We start from the raw sequence: 17,798 nt of genomic DNA, 5'->3' as shown, positions 1-17,798 counted from the left end.
CAGGACACAGTGTTACACCACCTTCTTGAAAAGAGGCAGGGAGGCAGCCTGGGAGGGGACAGTGCTAATTTTTGACATGAGCAGAGACGGATTACCTCCTCACCTTTCTGTGTACAGTTAGAGATCACAACTCCCCCCACTCCCCCCCCAAAAATGGGTCAGGGCAGAAAAGAGTCTGACAGGGGGACACATTGTATGTTGGGAAGTGACCCCAAAAATAAAGCCCTAAAGGCATGGAAATAGGAAGAGTCTTGCAGAGCACGTTGGGGTGGTTTTAGCAGGAAGCCAAAAGAGCCAAACGCAGGTCAATCAGGTTCAATAATTCGAATACAGGAGACTCCATGCCTACAGGCCACTGGGAACTGAGTGAGGTCAGGTGTGTATCAACATGACCTCAAGCTATAGATTTGAGAAGGGAGTAACCAGGGAACAGTGACGAGAGGCCAAGAGCTTACCATGTGGACAGATCCTTCACTGCTACTGTGTCTCCCTAAAAATAAGACCTAGCCGGACCATCAGCTCTTTTGGAACAAAAATTAAGACCTGGTCTTATTTTAATGTAAGCCCGGGTCTTACATAATACAATATAATATAAGACCATGTCTTATATAATATAAAATAAGACTGGGCCTTATATTAATTTTTGCTCCAAAAGACGCATTAGAGCTGACGGTCCGGCTAGGTCTTATTTTCAGGGAAACACGGTATGCTCAGAGAAAGGGTATATAGCTGGTTATGATTTACGAGTACTATGGAAATGAAGATTTTAGAGAAGTTCCATTCAGGAAAAGCATGGGATCTATGAACAGAAGTGTTGAAAGACAAAAGCTGAGATAAAGGACAACGTGATGAGGTAAAAGGAAAAGAAGATGAGATGCAAAAGCACAATTGATTAGGGTTAATAGGTATTGACCTCAAGACCTGGGTATGAATCATAACTCTTCCATTTGTTAGATGAGTGGCTCTCTTAGTCCATTCAGATTGCTATAACAAAATCCCACCCTGGATAGCTTTTAAACAACAGAAATTTAGTTCTCAATTCTAGAGGCTGGGAAGTCCAAGATCAAGGAACCAACACAGTTGCCTTATGGTGAGGACCCTCTTCCTGGTTCATAGCCCATGTCTTCTCGCTGTGTCCTCAGATGGAGGAAGAGGGGATAGGGCTCTCATGGGGTCTCTTTCATAAAAGTACTAATCTCATTCATGAGGGCTCCACCCTCATGACTCAAGCACCTCCCAAATGCCCCAACTTCTAACACCATCACACTGGCTGTTGGGATTCCAATATGTGAATTTTGGGTAAACATGAACATTCAGACCATAGCAGTGACCTTGGGCAAATCACTTACCCTTGTTAAGTTTTTATTTCTTCATTTATAAAATGGAGCTAAAGAAATCTATTTCACACGGTTACATTGAGCTTTAATGCTTACATAACCAATAATGAGAAAGTCTAGGAAAAGCACTTGAACAGGACCTAGGCGTTCAGTAATTATTTAATAAACAGTAGCCATTATTATTACTAACAACTTTAGAGGAAAAGGGAACGGACTGAGGCAAACAAAGGATTGCAAAGAAACTAAAAACACAGTTAATAATAATCTACATTGGAGATATTAAAGAGCAGAATTAAAATTGCAAAAAAAAAAGATCTAACTGATAATGCAAAGGAGCTCCAGAAGTCTGAGAAAAAGGACAAAAACTAAAAATGAAGAGAGAAAAGCTAAGTCAGTGATTCAGCCTACTAATTGAAGGTATTTTTGAGAAATGAATCAAGCAGAACAAAAGCAATAAGCTAAAATATGAAGAAAGAAAACTTCCTGGAGTGAAAAACAATCTCAGCATGAAGATCAAAGGGCTCACTGTACTTCAGGCAAAGCTAATTTTAAAATATTTTAAAGACCCACACCTAGATATAATTCAGCAAAAAATTTAAACTATGGAGATAATTCTTTTACAAAGCCTCCAAAAAGGTTCCAGAGACCAGCTTAACCAGAGAGATCTTTCAAACAATCTATAAACTGTTCCAGAGCATAGGAAAAAATGGAAAAACCATCCAACTATTTTATGAAGTGAGCATAACCAAGACAACAAAACCTGACAGAGAGAAAGGAAGCCACTAACCCCACTTTCACTTCTGAATCGATGCAAAAATCCTAAACAGAACCCTAGCAAACTAAATGCAGCAGTATAATAAAAATGCATGCATAAATCAAATTGGATTTAGCCCAACAAAGCAAAGATAGTCCAAGATTAATATCTGTTAATATATCAGAGTGTCAGAATATAAGACAATCTTATTATACGGTAATCCTCATTTTCTTGGTGAATAGTGCCAAAATTATTTTTGCCAACTGAAATGCATGCAAGATGAATATTTATGAAATAGTCAACTATCTATTTAAAATAGTTAGGTATACACACTTGAAATCATATAATAAAAGAACTTGAAATACTGCTTTTTTCCCCCACTTTCACATACCATGAAAAAATTTTATTCCACCTCTTCCCATGCCTACTTGACATTAATATCCGCTGTCACAGGAACCACTATGAGATATTTAACAGTTTTTCAGAGCTACCATCTTCACTTCTGTCTGAGCACTTTTCAGTCTACATATGATACTTTACTCCATATATACTTTTATTTCAGGAAATCATTTATCGTGAAATCTCTATCACAAAGGCTTGCTTTATCAACTTATAACTTCCAATTCTTGCACTCGTGAGGTCATTTCCCAGGAATAATTACCAAATCAGTATTAAATGTCTTGGCCTCCTTTTTATGGATTCTTTCTGGTGACCTCTATAAGCATGCAATACCAGCATTGATCAAAGGGCTTTACCGGGATGTTCAAAATAAAGTCAGTTGAGGAAAACTCTGAGAATATGATAGATCTTGTCAGGACTTGTTTATAAGATGTCTCCCTCTCTTCTGAAGAGTAAGTCTTGGGGGGGGGGGGGAACAAATGTTATCTTATAGCAACCCTTTGCGCAGCAGGGCATACTTAGAACATTATAGTATTTGTATTGCACTACAGCAACTGAGCAAGGCCGCTCAGGGTGGCCGCTCCCCCTGGCCCTGCCCAGGCTCCTCGACAGATCAATAAAGAAGCACATCATGGGGAGAGTTCTGCTATATCACGAGGTCCAGTAAGAACATCCAGGGGCAGGAGACTGCAGTGGAGCCAGAGAGGTTGGTGCCTGGCTCTGTCTGGCTGTGTGACCTTAGGCAAGTTACTCAGCTTCTTTGTGCTTCAGTTCTCACATCTGCAAGATGGGATAATAACAGTCCCCAGAGACTCATTCTGAGGATTAACTAAACTAATTCATGTAAAGCACTTAGAACTCTATCCTGCACACAGTAAGCACACAATAAATGCTAGGTTCAATAGCCATGCCTGATCAAAAGCAAAACAAAACAACTCAAAAAACAAACAAACAAACAAACAAACAATGAGTAGAATAACCAGATTAACTCTACAACATGTCACTTCACCCCCCCTTACACAGTCACTTTAAAACTCATCAGACGACAAGCCCTGACCTCATCCTTGGAGTTTCCAGTTAAATTTTTATGTTTTAGTCAAGGATCACTAGGAATCTAAGAAAGCGTCCTTTATGAAAGAGAGACCAAAACAGAGATACAAATGACCTTAAAAGGAAAAGAGACAATGTTGGCAGTATAGGCAAACTTAAACATATATGTATGCATATACATACATGCATATATGTATATTTATACACACACTTACATACATACTCACACATATATAAAATTAATGGTTAAGAGCACAGGCTTTGGAGCAATAAATTATTATATCCACAAAGTAAAAACAGGACTTCATAAAAAAGGAATTGCCAGAAAACAAGACAGCGTTCTTGATAATTAAAAAATGTTGGTTGCAATGAATTCAATAGAATAATTACAAAATAATGGTTAAGAAAATTTCTCAAATAAAGAAAATAGGAGATTTAAAAAACCTAAGAAAATTAGAGGATTAATCCAATATCCAAATAACAGGAATTTTGTAAAAGCAGTATAGGAGAAAAGTGGGATGGAGGGCCAAACAATTCTGAAATAAATAATACAAGAAAATTTCCCATCACAAAAGGATCTGCATTTTCAAGATAGAAAGTGCTCTCTGAGTACTCAGCAGAAGGAAGAAACCAAGATCTATACCCAAAGCACATCATAAGGAAATTTTAGAAAACAGATTCAGATTAAAAGTCAGAATGATGCTGCCATAATGAAAATGATTTTTTTAAAATTCCCTTCTTTCTTCTTTTCTGTTGTTTTTTCTATAATCGGCATGTATAACTTTTATTGTCAGAAAATTTTAATACAAAATAATCTATACTTGGAGACTCTAGCCTAGATTTAAATGGCTCCATTCCTTATCTGTCTTCATAATGTTCCCATCTGTCTCTCTGCACTGATACAGAGACCCCTATAGTCAGCAGAACTAGTGATAGAAGCTGGGCAGACAGCGATTGCTGTGAGCCATCACTCGCGGGATTCACTGCCCAGCGGCCCTGTGTGGGAGTGACGTCCACTCATATTTACTCAGTGAGCACTTGTTTTCAAGCATACACCCAGAATATTTTGATATTTGAAGAAAGGGGGGAAAGCCCATAATTATGTTTCCTTAGACACATCTTTCTATCCATTACGATCATGTCTTCACTCTTGCAGTTAGCATTTATTTTAATAAGGAACTGCTAAGTGCTCCAATTTGTCTTCATTGCATTTATTGAATATCATGTCCTAAGCTTTGTCAAGAGATGCTTTTCCTATTGACAGGCTTACCTGTGGAGAAGATGAACACTGTGTTGTCCCAGAGCCCATGGCTTTTCAAGGCTGCGGTGACATTTCCCACGGCTTCATCCATAAGGGACACCATTCCTGCATAGTAATGCCTGTTCTTATCTTGGATAAAGTCATATGGCTTCAGATATTCCTCGGGGACCTGAAGAGGCTCGTGGACAGACTGGAGAGCAAGGTACAGAAACAGAGGCTGGAAAGAGAGTTTGTGTACATCAGTTAAGATGGCATGGAAACGTGAAATATATAGAGAGAGGTCCAGATCTATCAGTTAATAACAGTAATATCAAGACAACCTACAGAATGGGTTGAAAATATTTGTAAATCATATATCTGATAAGAGACTTGTATGCAGAATATATAAAGAACTCTCACCACTTGATAATAAAAGACAATTAACCCAAATATAAAATGGGCAAAGAATGCGAATAGACATTTCTCCAGAGAAGACATACAAAAGCCCAAAAAGCACATGAAATGATGATCAACATCATTATTCATTAAGGAAATTCAAATTAAAACCACTCTGAGATACCACTTCACACCAACTAAGATGGTTATAATATAAACCGCAACGTAAGTGTTGGTGAGAATGCAGCTAAATTGAAACCTTCATTCATTGCTGATGGGAATATCAAATGGTGCAGCCAATTTGAATAACAATTTGGCAGTTCCTAAAAACTGTTAAACAGAGTTACCACATGACCCAGCCTTTCCACTCCTAAAGAAATGAAAGCATATAACCACACAAAAACTTGTATGTGGATGTCCACAGTGGCATTATTCATAACACCCCCAAACTGGAAACCCAAATGTCCACCAACTGATGAACGGACAAACAAAATGTGGTATATTTTCAGCAATATACAGCAGTAAAAGGAATATTATCCAGCCATAAAACGGAATGAGTATCTACACATGCTACAACACAGATGAACCCCGAAAATGTTATGATAAGTGGAAGAAGCCAATCACAAAAGACCACATTTTGTACGATTCCATTTATATGAAATGTCCAGAAGAGGCAAATCATGGAGACAGAAAGTAGATTAGTGGTTGCCTGGAGCTGTAGGGAGTTGGGGAGAGCAATGGTGAGTGACTGCTAATAGGTCCTGGTTTTTGGGGGGGTGATGAAAATGTTTTAAACTTAGATTGTGGTAATGGTTACACAACTCTGTAACTTTACCATTGAAATGTATACTTTAAATGGGTGGATTTTATGGTATATGGATTATGTCTCAATAAAGATGTTAAAAAGTGTAACAAAAGACACAAGATAAAAAATTAAAAATAAAAGCTTGAGTTCTAAAATGGCCTAGAAGCCTCTGATCCAAACAAATAATAATAATATCAGTCATACCAACTATATATTAAATGTCTATGTGCTAGATACTATAAAGGTTTATATATGTATTCTAACTCATTTAATACTAAAAAAACCGTCCAGTTTACAGGTAAGTTAACTGAGGCTTAGAAAGGTTATATGACTTGCACTAGTTCCTATTAATTGCAGAGCAATTTCCTATGGGCAACTCCACTATTATGGTGTGGATATGTACCAAGAGATAATGGAACTTTTTGCTTCAGCTGAAAAATAATTTCACACCTTTTAGGAGAGGATTAGGGATTCTTGAGGTTTTTATGAGAAAACAAGAACACCGTGTCTTGTTAGTCTCTGATCTAGGAAGGAAGGCCAATTTAATTCCTGGAAAGGAAGGAGTGTGAGACACCGATTCTATTTTATCTCTTACACCAATTTACAGCATTTAATATTGGTGGTATTCCAGGTCAGCCCTCCTTGGTAATGAGCCTTTCTGAAGGCATTCTCTTCATTGTGCTCCGACAGAATTCTTTCATCAGTTGAAAACCCTCAAAAAGATAATTGGTTCAACCCAAGAATAAAGATATAATTCTCTTACGGTATTTGAGGCATTGAAATCTCATAAATGAATGGGGGGAAAGTTAGAAAGCAGACTGGATATGAGGGCTCATATTTCATTCTTCATTGTTGATAAATTGTTTTAAATTGCATATTATATACCCCTATGATAGAGTAAGGAGTATACATACATAGCGCCCAAATAGATACCCCCATATTATTTGTAGTTCAGATCTTTGGCACTTAGAAAAACCTTTTCGGCAACATCAAAGTGTTAAAAATAGCTGTTAAATATCAAAGTCATTGCTTTCAAACCTATCTAACTAAGGAAGTAAGTGATGGAATAAAAACCATGATAATGTAGAACCTGTGCTTCGTTTGTACATTGTTTCCATGGAAAACATTCCCAATCCCAACTCCAAAAGTCGATACTAAAAGCTTTAACACTGCGCTAGCTCTATCTCTGCTGCCCCTTGACACATACACTTCCTACTCCAGCCACACAAGTCACACTGAAACTTCTGTGTTCCTCCAGACCCTGGTGAAGGGAATCTGGCAGATGCTCTTCCAGTTAGCGAGGAAGGACCCTGGCCCGAGACGTTTGGAGGAGGAAGGACGTGCAGAGGCATCGGTGCTCCGACAGTGTAGTGAGGGTCTGAGGTGGGAGAAGCCGTCTGAGTCTCTGCACTAGACTAAGCCACCCCAGCCACCAAGCCAAGGTGCAGATGGGGACAGGATAAAAAAGTGAAAGGCTAGAACAACTGGCAGCCCACATGAAATTTTAAAAATCAGGAACTATGACATAAAAATTTGTTTTGTTTTGTCTTCTTTAAATTTTCTTGAAAAATCAGTACTTCTGACAAATCCACACTCACACTCCATCTGGTAACAAATAGCTGGAGTATGAGAAACAAAGATGCCACTCCCCAAAGCTCTCCAATTTTCTAGTCGCCCCACTGTTCCATCTGAGCAGGCAGGTTAGCAGCCCGATCCTTGTAAACATGGGTTTGTGACCCGGGTCTGGGTTTTCTGCATGGGCAGGGGCGGAGGAATGAGAAAGGAACCTCACTGCTTAAGAAGAGGTGCTCATCAGTCATCACCAGCCATGTGGCAACCCACGTGGTGAAAGAGACAGCGGAAGGAAGGCAGGTTATGCCCAGCCAGCAAGTGATTCCTAGAAGCGATGGCCGGGGAGGGTCATGGGGGAGTGTTAGTTCTTATAACCATGCCAGAGATATAAATAATGATTCTGAGACCATCATTAGAGGACTGTGTACATATTTAATATAGAAATCATTCTACTCACTTTGTTAAATATAGCAAAATCTTTCCTGAATATCTTTCCAATAATTATCCCTTAGTGGCTAAGGCATGACTGTCACTCTTGAGAAGTTAATATTATAAACCGACAGCAATTTCCCAGTGGTCAGGCTTCTATTCAGATAGAAGGGGCATAGCTGAAAAGAGAGAGTGAAAACCACCTCTAAAGGATGAGAACTAGCCTGTCCTGTGATTATTACAAGCCATGCAAAGGCCTTGCAATATCTGCTGACCAGATCCTAATAATTCACAAGTACAGCTACAGTTATTGCTTGAACAAAACAAGTTATCTTTCTTCCCATTTCATTAGCAGTAACCTAGGGCCATTTAGTGTTTGGGCAAACAACCTAACACACATCCATTTGGGTCTGGGTCACCCAGAGGAGGCAGAATGGTGTATAGTGCAGCCCATTTAATGAGGTGAGGACCAATGCAACACCTTTTAAAGTATTTCCATCCAATATTGTAAAAATAAAGTTTCAGGACTCATACGGTGAACTTTATTCGTGAAACAGCTCATTCCCCAACAATGCTAGATGTGAAGCGCTTTTATACTATTTGTGAATTTAAAAAAAAATTAATAGAGTACTACTGTTCTTAGTACTACATGGTGGCCCAGTGGAAAGAAAAATTAACTAGAGCTCTAAGGGTCTCCAGTCACAATCAGGAACCCACCTACAGCCACTTGTCCTAAGGCACTGCCGGTGAACAGCTGTAGCCAATTTCCCCACACCTGCCAGCCAGGGCCTCAGCTCACGTTAGCCTAAATCAAGCAGCAACCAACCATCCTGGGAAGGGGCTCATTCCTACTATGCTGTCTACTGACTTGAGTTCCAACCCAGTCATGCACTGGCCTTGGGAGGCCTGTGAGCCATTATGACATTACTGACGTCCTGATTCAAAACCCTGGCATCCTGGACCTGACTTGATCTCCATTGATCTCCGGGTTTATGCTGAACCCTGATCTCTCCTTGCTCTTTCTTGGGTCCAGATCCCTGCTCTGACCAACCCAGTTACAACTGCCACCTTTACACCAACCCTAACTGCACCCTTTCGGGTTTCTTGGGACTAGAAATGGAATCCTAGATGTGAATCATGACCAAATGTTTAAGTATTACATAAAAGTATGACATTGTTACCTAAAGTTATTAGCATATTAATAAGAAGCTAAGGGTCCATTTCCTTTTCTTATTATGTCTCTTATTAACCTCTAAATAGCCTCACCATGCTAAGAAACCTAATTTCAGTGTTATTTTCGTTTCTTTAGTATATTTTCCTAACTTAAAGGCTAAATTTTAGAAAGCATATGATATGTTTTTAAATTGTTATTCTGTCTTTGACTTCCAAATTAAGACGTTCCTTTCCAAATTGTGTCAAGGAAAAGTAAGAGTCTACCACAAGAAATTTACATTTGCTTTAATAAGCTTCTAGTAGATCAGATGTGTGAGAAAACATTTATTTTTATTCTGCAAAGTGTTGGGGGGGGGCTATTTTTAACCAAAAGACATTTAATGAATGTGTTACTTTCACACTGTAGTCTGACTACTAAGGGAATTATCCTGTAGAAAAAGAGAAAGGACATTCCTTCCCAACACATGTGCAATGGCTACTAGCAGTATCTCCCTGAGTCTAACACCAACTGTATTTCTGTTGCAAAATTGCTCCGTATGCTTTTTTCCCCCTCAAGTGCTCTTTCAAATTGGCACATTTTTAACCCAGTTTATGGATTTGTGTGTATTGCTTTAATGCTTTCCATCTTAGAACAAGTTGCCTGTGTTACAGTCTATATATAGTACTTGAGAAATTAACACAGAAAAAGATTCAACATTGGGAAAAAATGATAAGTGCAGCTCCTGGAACTGGGGTGATACATAATTTTACTGAGAATTGAAAATGTAAACATCTGCATTTGCTATTTTAAATGAATTTTCTGAGGCTATTACTCAGCTATTGATTATTTCATTAATTTATGTCTATGTGTGAAACTTGACTTTGAGGTTGGGAATGTTGGCTACCGCTTCAAAATATTTCAGACACTGTAGGAAAATGACCACCCTCTCACCTGGCAATTTCCATAATGTTATCTCTGAGCAACACCATACTAATAACACCAGTTTGTATGGAGTTCCAGCTCTTAGGACCTACAATTTTCCTCAGTTCCTGTGCTTTCCACACTACACCAGTTAAGGCAGCCCACCCACAAAGAACTATTTCGCCCCAGCTGCTTCCTCTTATCCGCCAAATGTTATGGGCACTGTGAAAGAACACTCTATTGTTCCTTAATGGGAACTAATTTTTATTGTAGGCATGTTATAGTCACATGATTATATTGTGATCCTGTAAAAGGCAGTTGGCTTCTGCTTGCCCCTCTGTGTTTGAGGGGAGACAATAGTGGCTGTACATCAGAATCACTGGTGGGAGGTGGGAGTGGGGGGGTATTATTAAATGCCAGTGACAGAGTTCCACCCCAGACCGATAAGTCACAATATTTGGAATTGGTATTTCTTACAAGCTTTCCAGATGGTCCTAATATACTGTCAGGATTGGAACTATCAAGCTGAATCATACATACACTGGGGCTCATAATCTCTGGTCTTGGATATTAACTGTGAATCTCCTACAAGGGAGTGGATTGAACTCTGGAGTCAAACAGCATTTAAAATCTAATTCTCAACAGCTCTGTGACCTTGAACAAGTTACTTAACTTTTCTAGGCCAGTTTGCTTCTCTGTAAAGTGGTGCCTACCTCCATTGAAAGAACAAGGATCACAGTTCCCTTAAGACCTTGTCTTGTCCTTTGGGTTTTTAGCTGTATCCATACAAACATACAGAAGCAAACTGAACCCTAAGCCAATTACCTAGTCTTTATCTTTCCAATGATCTGAATATTGGTGTAGCTCTAGGTTTTAAAATCTACATATGTCTACATATTTGAGAGAATATTCCAGTTTCTTCCACATTCCACCACAAGCATGGCCGCTCCAAGACGTCAGCAAGTAAGACTGATAAAAAACCATAAGTTGGGCCACACTGAGGACAGACACCAGGAAATATTCCTAGTACCAAGTTAGAGGCAGTAAAGACAACCAGGAAGAAACCAGGTCAAAAAGGGGGTGAGTAGCCCAGTTACCAAGTCTAACAGGTGCATAAACTGGAATCCAAATTGTGATCTGCAGTGTGGACCCTCGGTAATTGTCAAGGCGGCAAAACGCAGGAAATGAGAAAAACCAGATAACATTGCACATTCTATTATTTGCTATGTTAGGGTTCCATGGAAGGGCAAATTTCACGGGTGTGCTAATGCAGTTCTTAATAAAGCCACATTCTAAGACCAATATCTGAGAACACAAATATTGGATCCAATTTTAAAGGCATTTAAGCTAAACCCAGGGAATTTAGCTTAAACTTTAGCTCATGAGGTTAACTCTAGGTTAACAAAAAAATGTTGAAGGCTATTCACTCTTTTCTATTTTTACCTATAGATAAGTCAAAAGGTTTCAGCACACGATATACACAATGGCTTCAGGATGGTAAATGTGGAAAACAGGCTCATCAGTATGCCCTGTTCACGGATTGAAAGACTCAATATTCTTAAGACATCCATTCTCTCCAAGGTGGCTTATAGAGTCAATGAAATCCAAATCCAAGCAGGCACTTTTATTTATTTATTTTGGTAGCAATTGACTAGCCGACTCTAAAATTAACATGGGAATGCAAAAAGTTTGCCATAATAAAACCTGATTTTGTATATAAGCCCAACATTTAAAAAAAAGATATCAATTTAATAATTACTTACAGCACATGCACATAATACACCAAAATAATAAAACTGTATTTCTACCAAAACACTATAGACACAGTATTTCTCAAAGTGAGATCTAAGGACCACTTGCCTCAGAATCACCCTGGAGAAATTTGTTTGACATGCTGACGTACGGATTTCCCACAGACCTAAGAGATCACTCTTAGAAGTGGGCTCCAGAAATTTCTGTTTTTAATTTGATATTAAATTGATACTGACGTACTTTAAATTATGAAAATTACTCCCCCGGAATTTATTAGATTTTTCTCCTAAACAACAGTGGCCTTTTTCTACATGCATCTGAAGAGATGCTATCTTATTAATACAATCTTGATATCACTAAAGAGGCAAGACTTACCTTCTCTGGTGGATGGTTAGTTATGAGGGCTGTAGCCCTTTGGGTAAATATGTTTGTTGAATACATATTTTCATATCCGGTTGCAACTTCTTCACCATCTCGAAAATCAAGAGCACATCGTGTGACATTCAGAGCGTTGATTAATGTACAACGCTCGTGGGAATAGTAATCTTCACTACCTAGGAGATAGCCTACAACAAGAATGGGAAATGAAAGTCGTCAGCATAGCATAAAACTTGTTAAACAAACTGATGTTTCAGCATTTAATTGCCTAAGGCAATTGATTACCCATGACAAGGCTAATCAAGTGACAAAGCTAATCAGAGCACCATTTCTTAACATCTTTATATTTGCTAGCAAAAGGCATTAAAATGTTACTGTAAAAAAATTCAAATCCACTCCTCACTCAAGTCTTTAGGACACAAGCTCTACAATATAACTCTCAAAGTGGGTGATTCCAAGTAAATACATTCTAAAAAACTCACAGTTCAAATTCAGTAAAGGTGGTAACATCTTAATCTCTTAAAGCTATCTAATGGCTAAAATAGCATAGGGTTAATGTGATTTGTCACGAGTTTTTATTCTGAGGTGATCACGTAAATGAATGCAGGAATCAAATAATGTTGATATTGACCTTGGGAGACCAGTTTCAAGGTTACTTATAGAAGCGGCTCTAGGAGGAATCATCTTTAGTCAGATGCTGACACCCACTGGTGAAAGACGCAAACCTTTCCAAACAGAGGCTTTCTAGACATAACAGAGCCAAAAGATCACACTAATACGTGGCGCTGAGGTTAGATTTTTCTACCTATGGTGAATTTTATCCCAAATGTAAATGGCATTAACTGCTTATTCCACAATTTATACTTCAACATGGAAGGAAATGGGTTTTCTCAGTAAATATTTGTTTCTGCAAATGTTTCCTATTTCCCTAAAATATTAAAATAAGCTGTGCTGCATATTATATAATTCCATTTATGTGGGATGTCCAGAATAGGCAAATCTATAGAGACATAAAGTAGGTTAGCGGTTGCCTAGGTCTGGCCGGTTGGGGGAAAATGGGGAGTGAGTGTTAACGGGGATGGGGCTTCTTTTTGGGGGTGATGGAAATGTTCTACAATCGGATTGCGATGACAGTGGCATAACGCTGTGAATTTTTTTAAAAAAATTTTAAAAAATCATTGAATTGTACCCTGTAATTGTGTGGATTGTGTGGTATATGAATTACACTTTGATAAAGCTATTAAAAAGAAACAAGTCATGCTGGACTCTGAGCTATCTCCTGGCAGATACCACTTACTAACCTTAAAATGAAGATGACAAAATTGGCCTGGCCCTTTCCCCAGTCCTGAATGTTCCCTACAATCACAATTAAAAGCCTTACCCACCTTATACAATACATGAATTCATTTTTAATTAATCTCCTCCTTTTCTATGATTCAATAAATTCCTGGTCCTGAATATAATGAATACCTTGGTTTCAAGATAACTTTTTAAATGGTAATCTTTTCTCCTATGTATATAACAGAAAAGGAAATCCAATGTGTTTGCTAATTAATTTGTAATACAAAAAAAAATGTGTGTGTAAAAATAATTTCAGCCCTTATATGGGTGATTATAGGGTCAAGACATGTGGATTCTATTTGGGGATTTTAATAACTACGGCGTTAGAGTGTGAGGAAATCACTTCAGGTTATCTGTAAGTGTAAACAGCTTTTATCATTTGGGAGAATATATGCATAGGATACACTTGATTAAAAGATGTATGAACTATAAATACTAAAAAGATATTACAAATAGAAGGAAAGCAGAAACAGAACTATTTATTCACATACTTGACCAAATTGATGCCTAGCATCCATGTGACAATTACATAGAACCTTTCTCAAAAAGTAATTTACAAATTTGAACTTACATGCTGAGCCTAAAGAAGAGGGCAGCCTATGCTTTTTTGGGGGAAAATAATTTTTGAACAACTAAATCTCTGCTTTATTTAACAGCATTACTGAGATATTAATATAATTCACATACCATACGAGTCATCCATTGAAAGTATATAGTTCAACAGTTTGTAGTGATATAAACTACAAGTGTAGTATATAGTTCAGTGGTTTATTCATGGAGTTGTGCAACGAGCTCTACAATCATCTGGCTGGTTTTTAACAGACCATCTAAGCCATAACCGTGATAACAGCTGCATGGTTATTATGCCTTCCTTATTGCAAGTCTCCATTCCATATCAATGTGGGTTGTCTGGTTATCTAAGCCCTGGTTAGGTTTCTTGATTCTCATGAAATGATATCATTTCTATCTTCTATCCAACTGAAATTTTAAATATTTGACTTGGCTTTTAATAAAAAAATTTTAAATATCCATAGTTTTTCCTCTTGCCAGAGTATAGGCGTCGACCCATGTTTTAGCAAAGACCTGACTGAAAATTTTCAGAGGAGGTACAGACTGTTTTTTCTGGTAGAATTTCCAAAATGACAAAAAGGTCTTACACCCAAGTCCAGTTGTTAACAGATATTTAAGAATACTCAGGATATAACTAGGTTCATCAAGAAAGAATGCCATGTTTGACTAGTGATGTCTGTTAGAGAACCTGGATGGGAGCAGAACACACAAGGTTTCAGGTCTGATGTCCTTGAATCTCAACTTTAACCCGGGATCCAACAAATACTACAGAGCTATACACTTCAACTGCATTGTTTGGGTTCCATACAACCACTTTTACTGAAATGTACTTTGGTGCTCAGGCCACAGCTTAAATACAAGGGAACGCCTCAAGAAACATCTATAAGAAAACCACCACTTTATTACTAAAATGTTTTTTGAGGATATTGTCCATCTTACCTTTTCCCAAAAGGAGAAATTTCTCTCAGGTCTCAGAGCCAGAAAATGATTTCTTTTTCCTGAACATCTGGTTTCTATTTAGCTTATAAATAATGTGACTCTTACAGATTTCTCCTTTTTGTTTTTTGTTTTGTTTTGGACATAGAAATCTCAAAGTTGAGTGTGAAACGCACCTACAGCCAGGCCATATTTTTGTAATCTGGTACCAAGTAACTATTCCATCTTTTCCTACTTACTCTTATTTTCAAAATTTATGTTGAATATGTGTTCCTTTTTGGATAAGACAAGTTGAAAATAAATGGAAAGACAAAATGGAGGGAGGTAAGTAGTGAAATAGGTAGACAGAAAGATAAGACATCATGAAAAGAACTTGACAGAAAGATATATAGCCACTGTCAAAATAAATAAGTAGTTAATTAAGACACAGCTCATAACAGGTATAAAAAGGGCAAGTCTTAAAACAAACTTTAGGTTTCACATTAATTTTTATAGGTCTATCAAGTCCATAAAACATTTATAATTTCTTATTATCCTTCCTATTGCCATTTGTATTTACCCTCCCATTTTTTTTTTTTTTTTTCAAATCTATCTTCCCCAATCTAATGATTTGAAAAACAGATCTCAGATGAAGGGAGAAGGATACCAATGGAAAAAAGTCTTCTGCACCATCTTCACAAAAGGAAAACAAAAAAGAAAAAGAAAAAGAAAACTTTGAACACAGTCCATGGGGAGAAAAAAAAAATTCTAAATCATTGTGAAGGAAATAGTCTTGTATTGGGTTTGGCCTGGGAATTAAAAATGAAACATAAAAACAAACAAACAAACCAATCTGTATCCCCTTTTGATAATAAGGTTCTCTAAGAGGACAATGGCCTCAGATGTGGAGGCAGCAAATTTTCTGAATGCCCCAACATGGCATTTAGCCCTGGCAAAGATCCCTGCGGGCTCATGTCCGCCATGAGCTGAACACAGAGCCATGTTTATGGCGGTGGCATTAGACAGTGTCTCCACAGTGGTGCTGATTCACACTCTGTTCAAGTTTCCAGTTACAGTATTTCATTTGATTACCCTTGGGTGTGTTTTATGAGATGGCTGCAGTCCATCTGAGTTGTTAAAGAAACATGTGCATTTCCATTACCAAAGTAGGTATCAAATCCTCGACGGGTTGGAAGACATTCTTTCCGGTACATTCCCAGGTGCCATTTTCCAACCATATGGGTAGTGTAGCCTGCTTCTTTTAGGAGCTGGGGCAGGAGTTTTTCATCCAGAGGAACGCAGCTGGGCTGACAGGGCCAGATTATTTGGTGCTGTAAACCCGTGTGGATCTTAAAGAGATAAACATAAAATTATGAATTAACGATGTTGAAACATTTGAGTAAGCGGATAAAGTGGCTGCCTAATTTATTGGATACATCTGTAGTACAGGAATCTTTAACTCTGTTCCTGTACTGGCTAAAGGCTATTTCTGAAAGGCACTTTACTCACTTATTCAAATAAGTTAATGGACATAAACAGGATTTGAAAAAAAATGAAAAGCACTCTAACGAATGTTAGATATTTTCAATAAATGTTTATCGTGGCACTGTGTTAGAAACCATTAAGATTTCAATTCCTACCTCAAAAAAGTAGCCATAATAAGAGCTGTGGATCTATCAAGGAAAAAGTGTTCCAATTTCTACACACACGAGTAGTGTTTGATTATAAGGAGCTTCTATAATCTTTCAAGATTTGGTGATTTTTTTAAGGGTTATTCAACAGTACAGTGAAAATGATTATTTGCATTTCTTACTCCACTTCAAATAAACTGTAATTTCAAAAGACAGTGACCAACTTTCCCTTAAAAAAGAAAGCAGCCATCTGACCCATAGGTTGGGAGTGGCTCATAGAAGTATGCTGAGAGTGCAAGGACCACACAATAAGTAGCCTTTAAGAAATCATCACTTGCTGAGTCTTGGTATAATATTAAAATAAAATATCCACAATTACACAACTTTTACCCAAACGATATATGGCAACAAATTGACTGCAGAAGCGGGTGTAACAATCTAGCAATCTTCTATTAACATTAGACATGACAAAAATATAAAATAATGTGCATGCACTCTTCTCATGCAGTTCTCGTTTTGGAAAATAAAATTATCTTTCATAAGTTATTTATGTTAACATGTAATGGGATTATTATTGTTGTTTTGCAATGAATAAAAATATTTTTAAATTTCGATTTTAATTTTTGATACAGTAAATTTTGAAAGGCATAACCTTTCATAAACATAAGTCTGCAATGGTTTTTAAGCATGTGCAGCGGTCCTAAGACCAAAAAGTTTACAACTGATGCTATAATGTCTGATAGTGATCATTGCTATGAGGATAACAAAGTGGGATAGGGAGATAGTGACAGGTGATTCTTTAAATAGGGAGGCAAAGAAAGCTTCACCCAGGAGGAGATATTGGAGCAGTTCAGTAATCTATGATAAATAAAGTGAGAGAGGTGAGAGAGAGCCTTGCAAAAATCTGGGGCAAGAGCAATGTAGGTATAAGGAATAAAAAATGAAAGGCCCTGAGACCTGAACTTGCTTGATGAGTTTGAAGGCCAGCATGGCAGCCAATGTGGCCCTTGTCACAGCTCTGTGCTGATGGCTGCCACTGCACCCCCTGCTGGGGCATAAGTTGGGGGGAAAGGGCAGTGGTTCTCAGGGCCTTCCTTCCTTGCCTGCCCAACCCTACCTTCCCTAAAAGTTCACACCTGCTCCCCCTATCCTGGT

The 17,798-nt window shown here is 37.9% G+C and overlaps 1 protein-coding gene across 2 annotated transcripts in view; it reads right to left on the bottom strand.

Annotated features, from left to right (window-relative positions):
- Positions 1–17,798, bottom strand: part of ARSB (arylsulfatase B) — a 146,034-nt gene that overhangs the window by 113,176 nt on the left and 15,060 nt on the right. For both annotated transcript variants that reach the window (XM_019728179.2, XM_074328802.1), the window contains exons 2-4: positions 16,175–16,361; positions 12,184–12,374; positions 4,811–5,018 (exon numbers count right to left, since the gene is read on the bottom strand). In XM_019728179.2, coding sequence (XP_019583738.2) covers positions 4,811–5,018; positions 12,184–12,374; positions 16,175–16,361 — 586 coding nt within the window. The remainder of the gene's footprint in view (positions 1–4,810; positions 5,019–12,183; positions 12,375–16,174; positions 16,362–17,798) is intronic.

This window comes from Rhinolophus sinicus, linkage group LG03 (assembly GCF_036562045.2).
Source record: "Rhinolophus sinicus isolate RSC01 linkage group LG03, ASM3656204v1, whole genome shotgun sequence".
NCBI lineage: Eukaryota > Metazoa > Chordata > Mammalia > Chiroptera > Rhinolophidae > Rhinolophus > Rhinolophus sinicus.
Note: the sequence above shows the minus strand (reverse complement) of the source record. Positions and strands in the feature narration are given on the sequence as shown.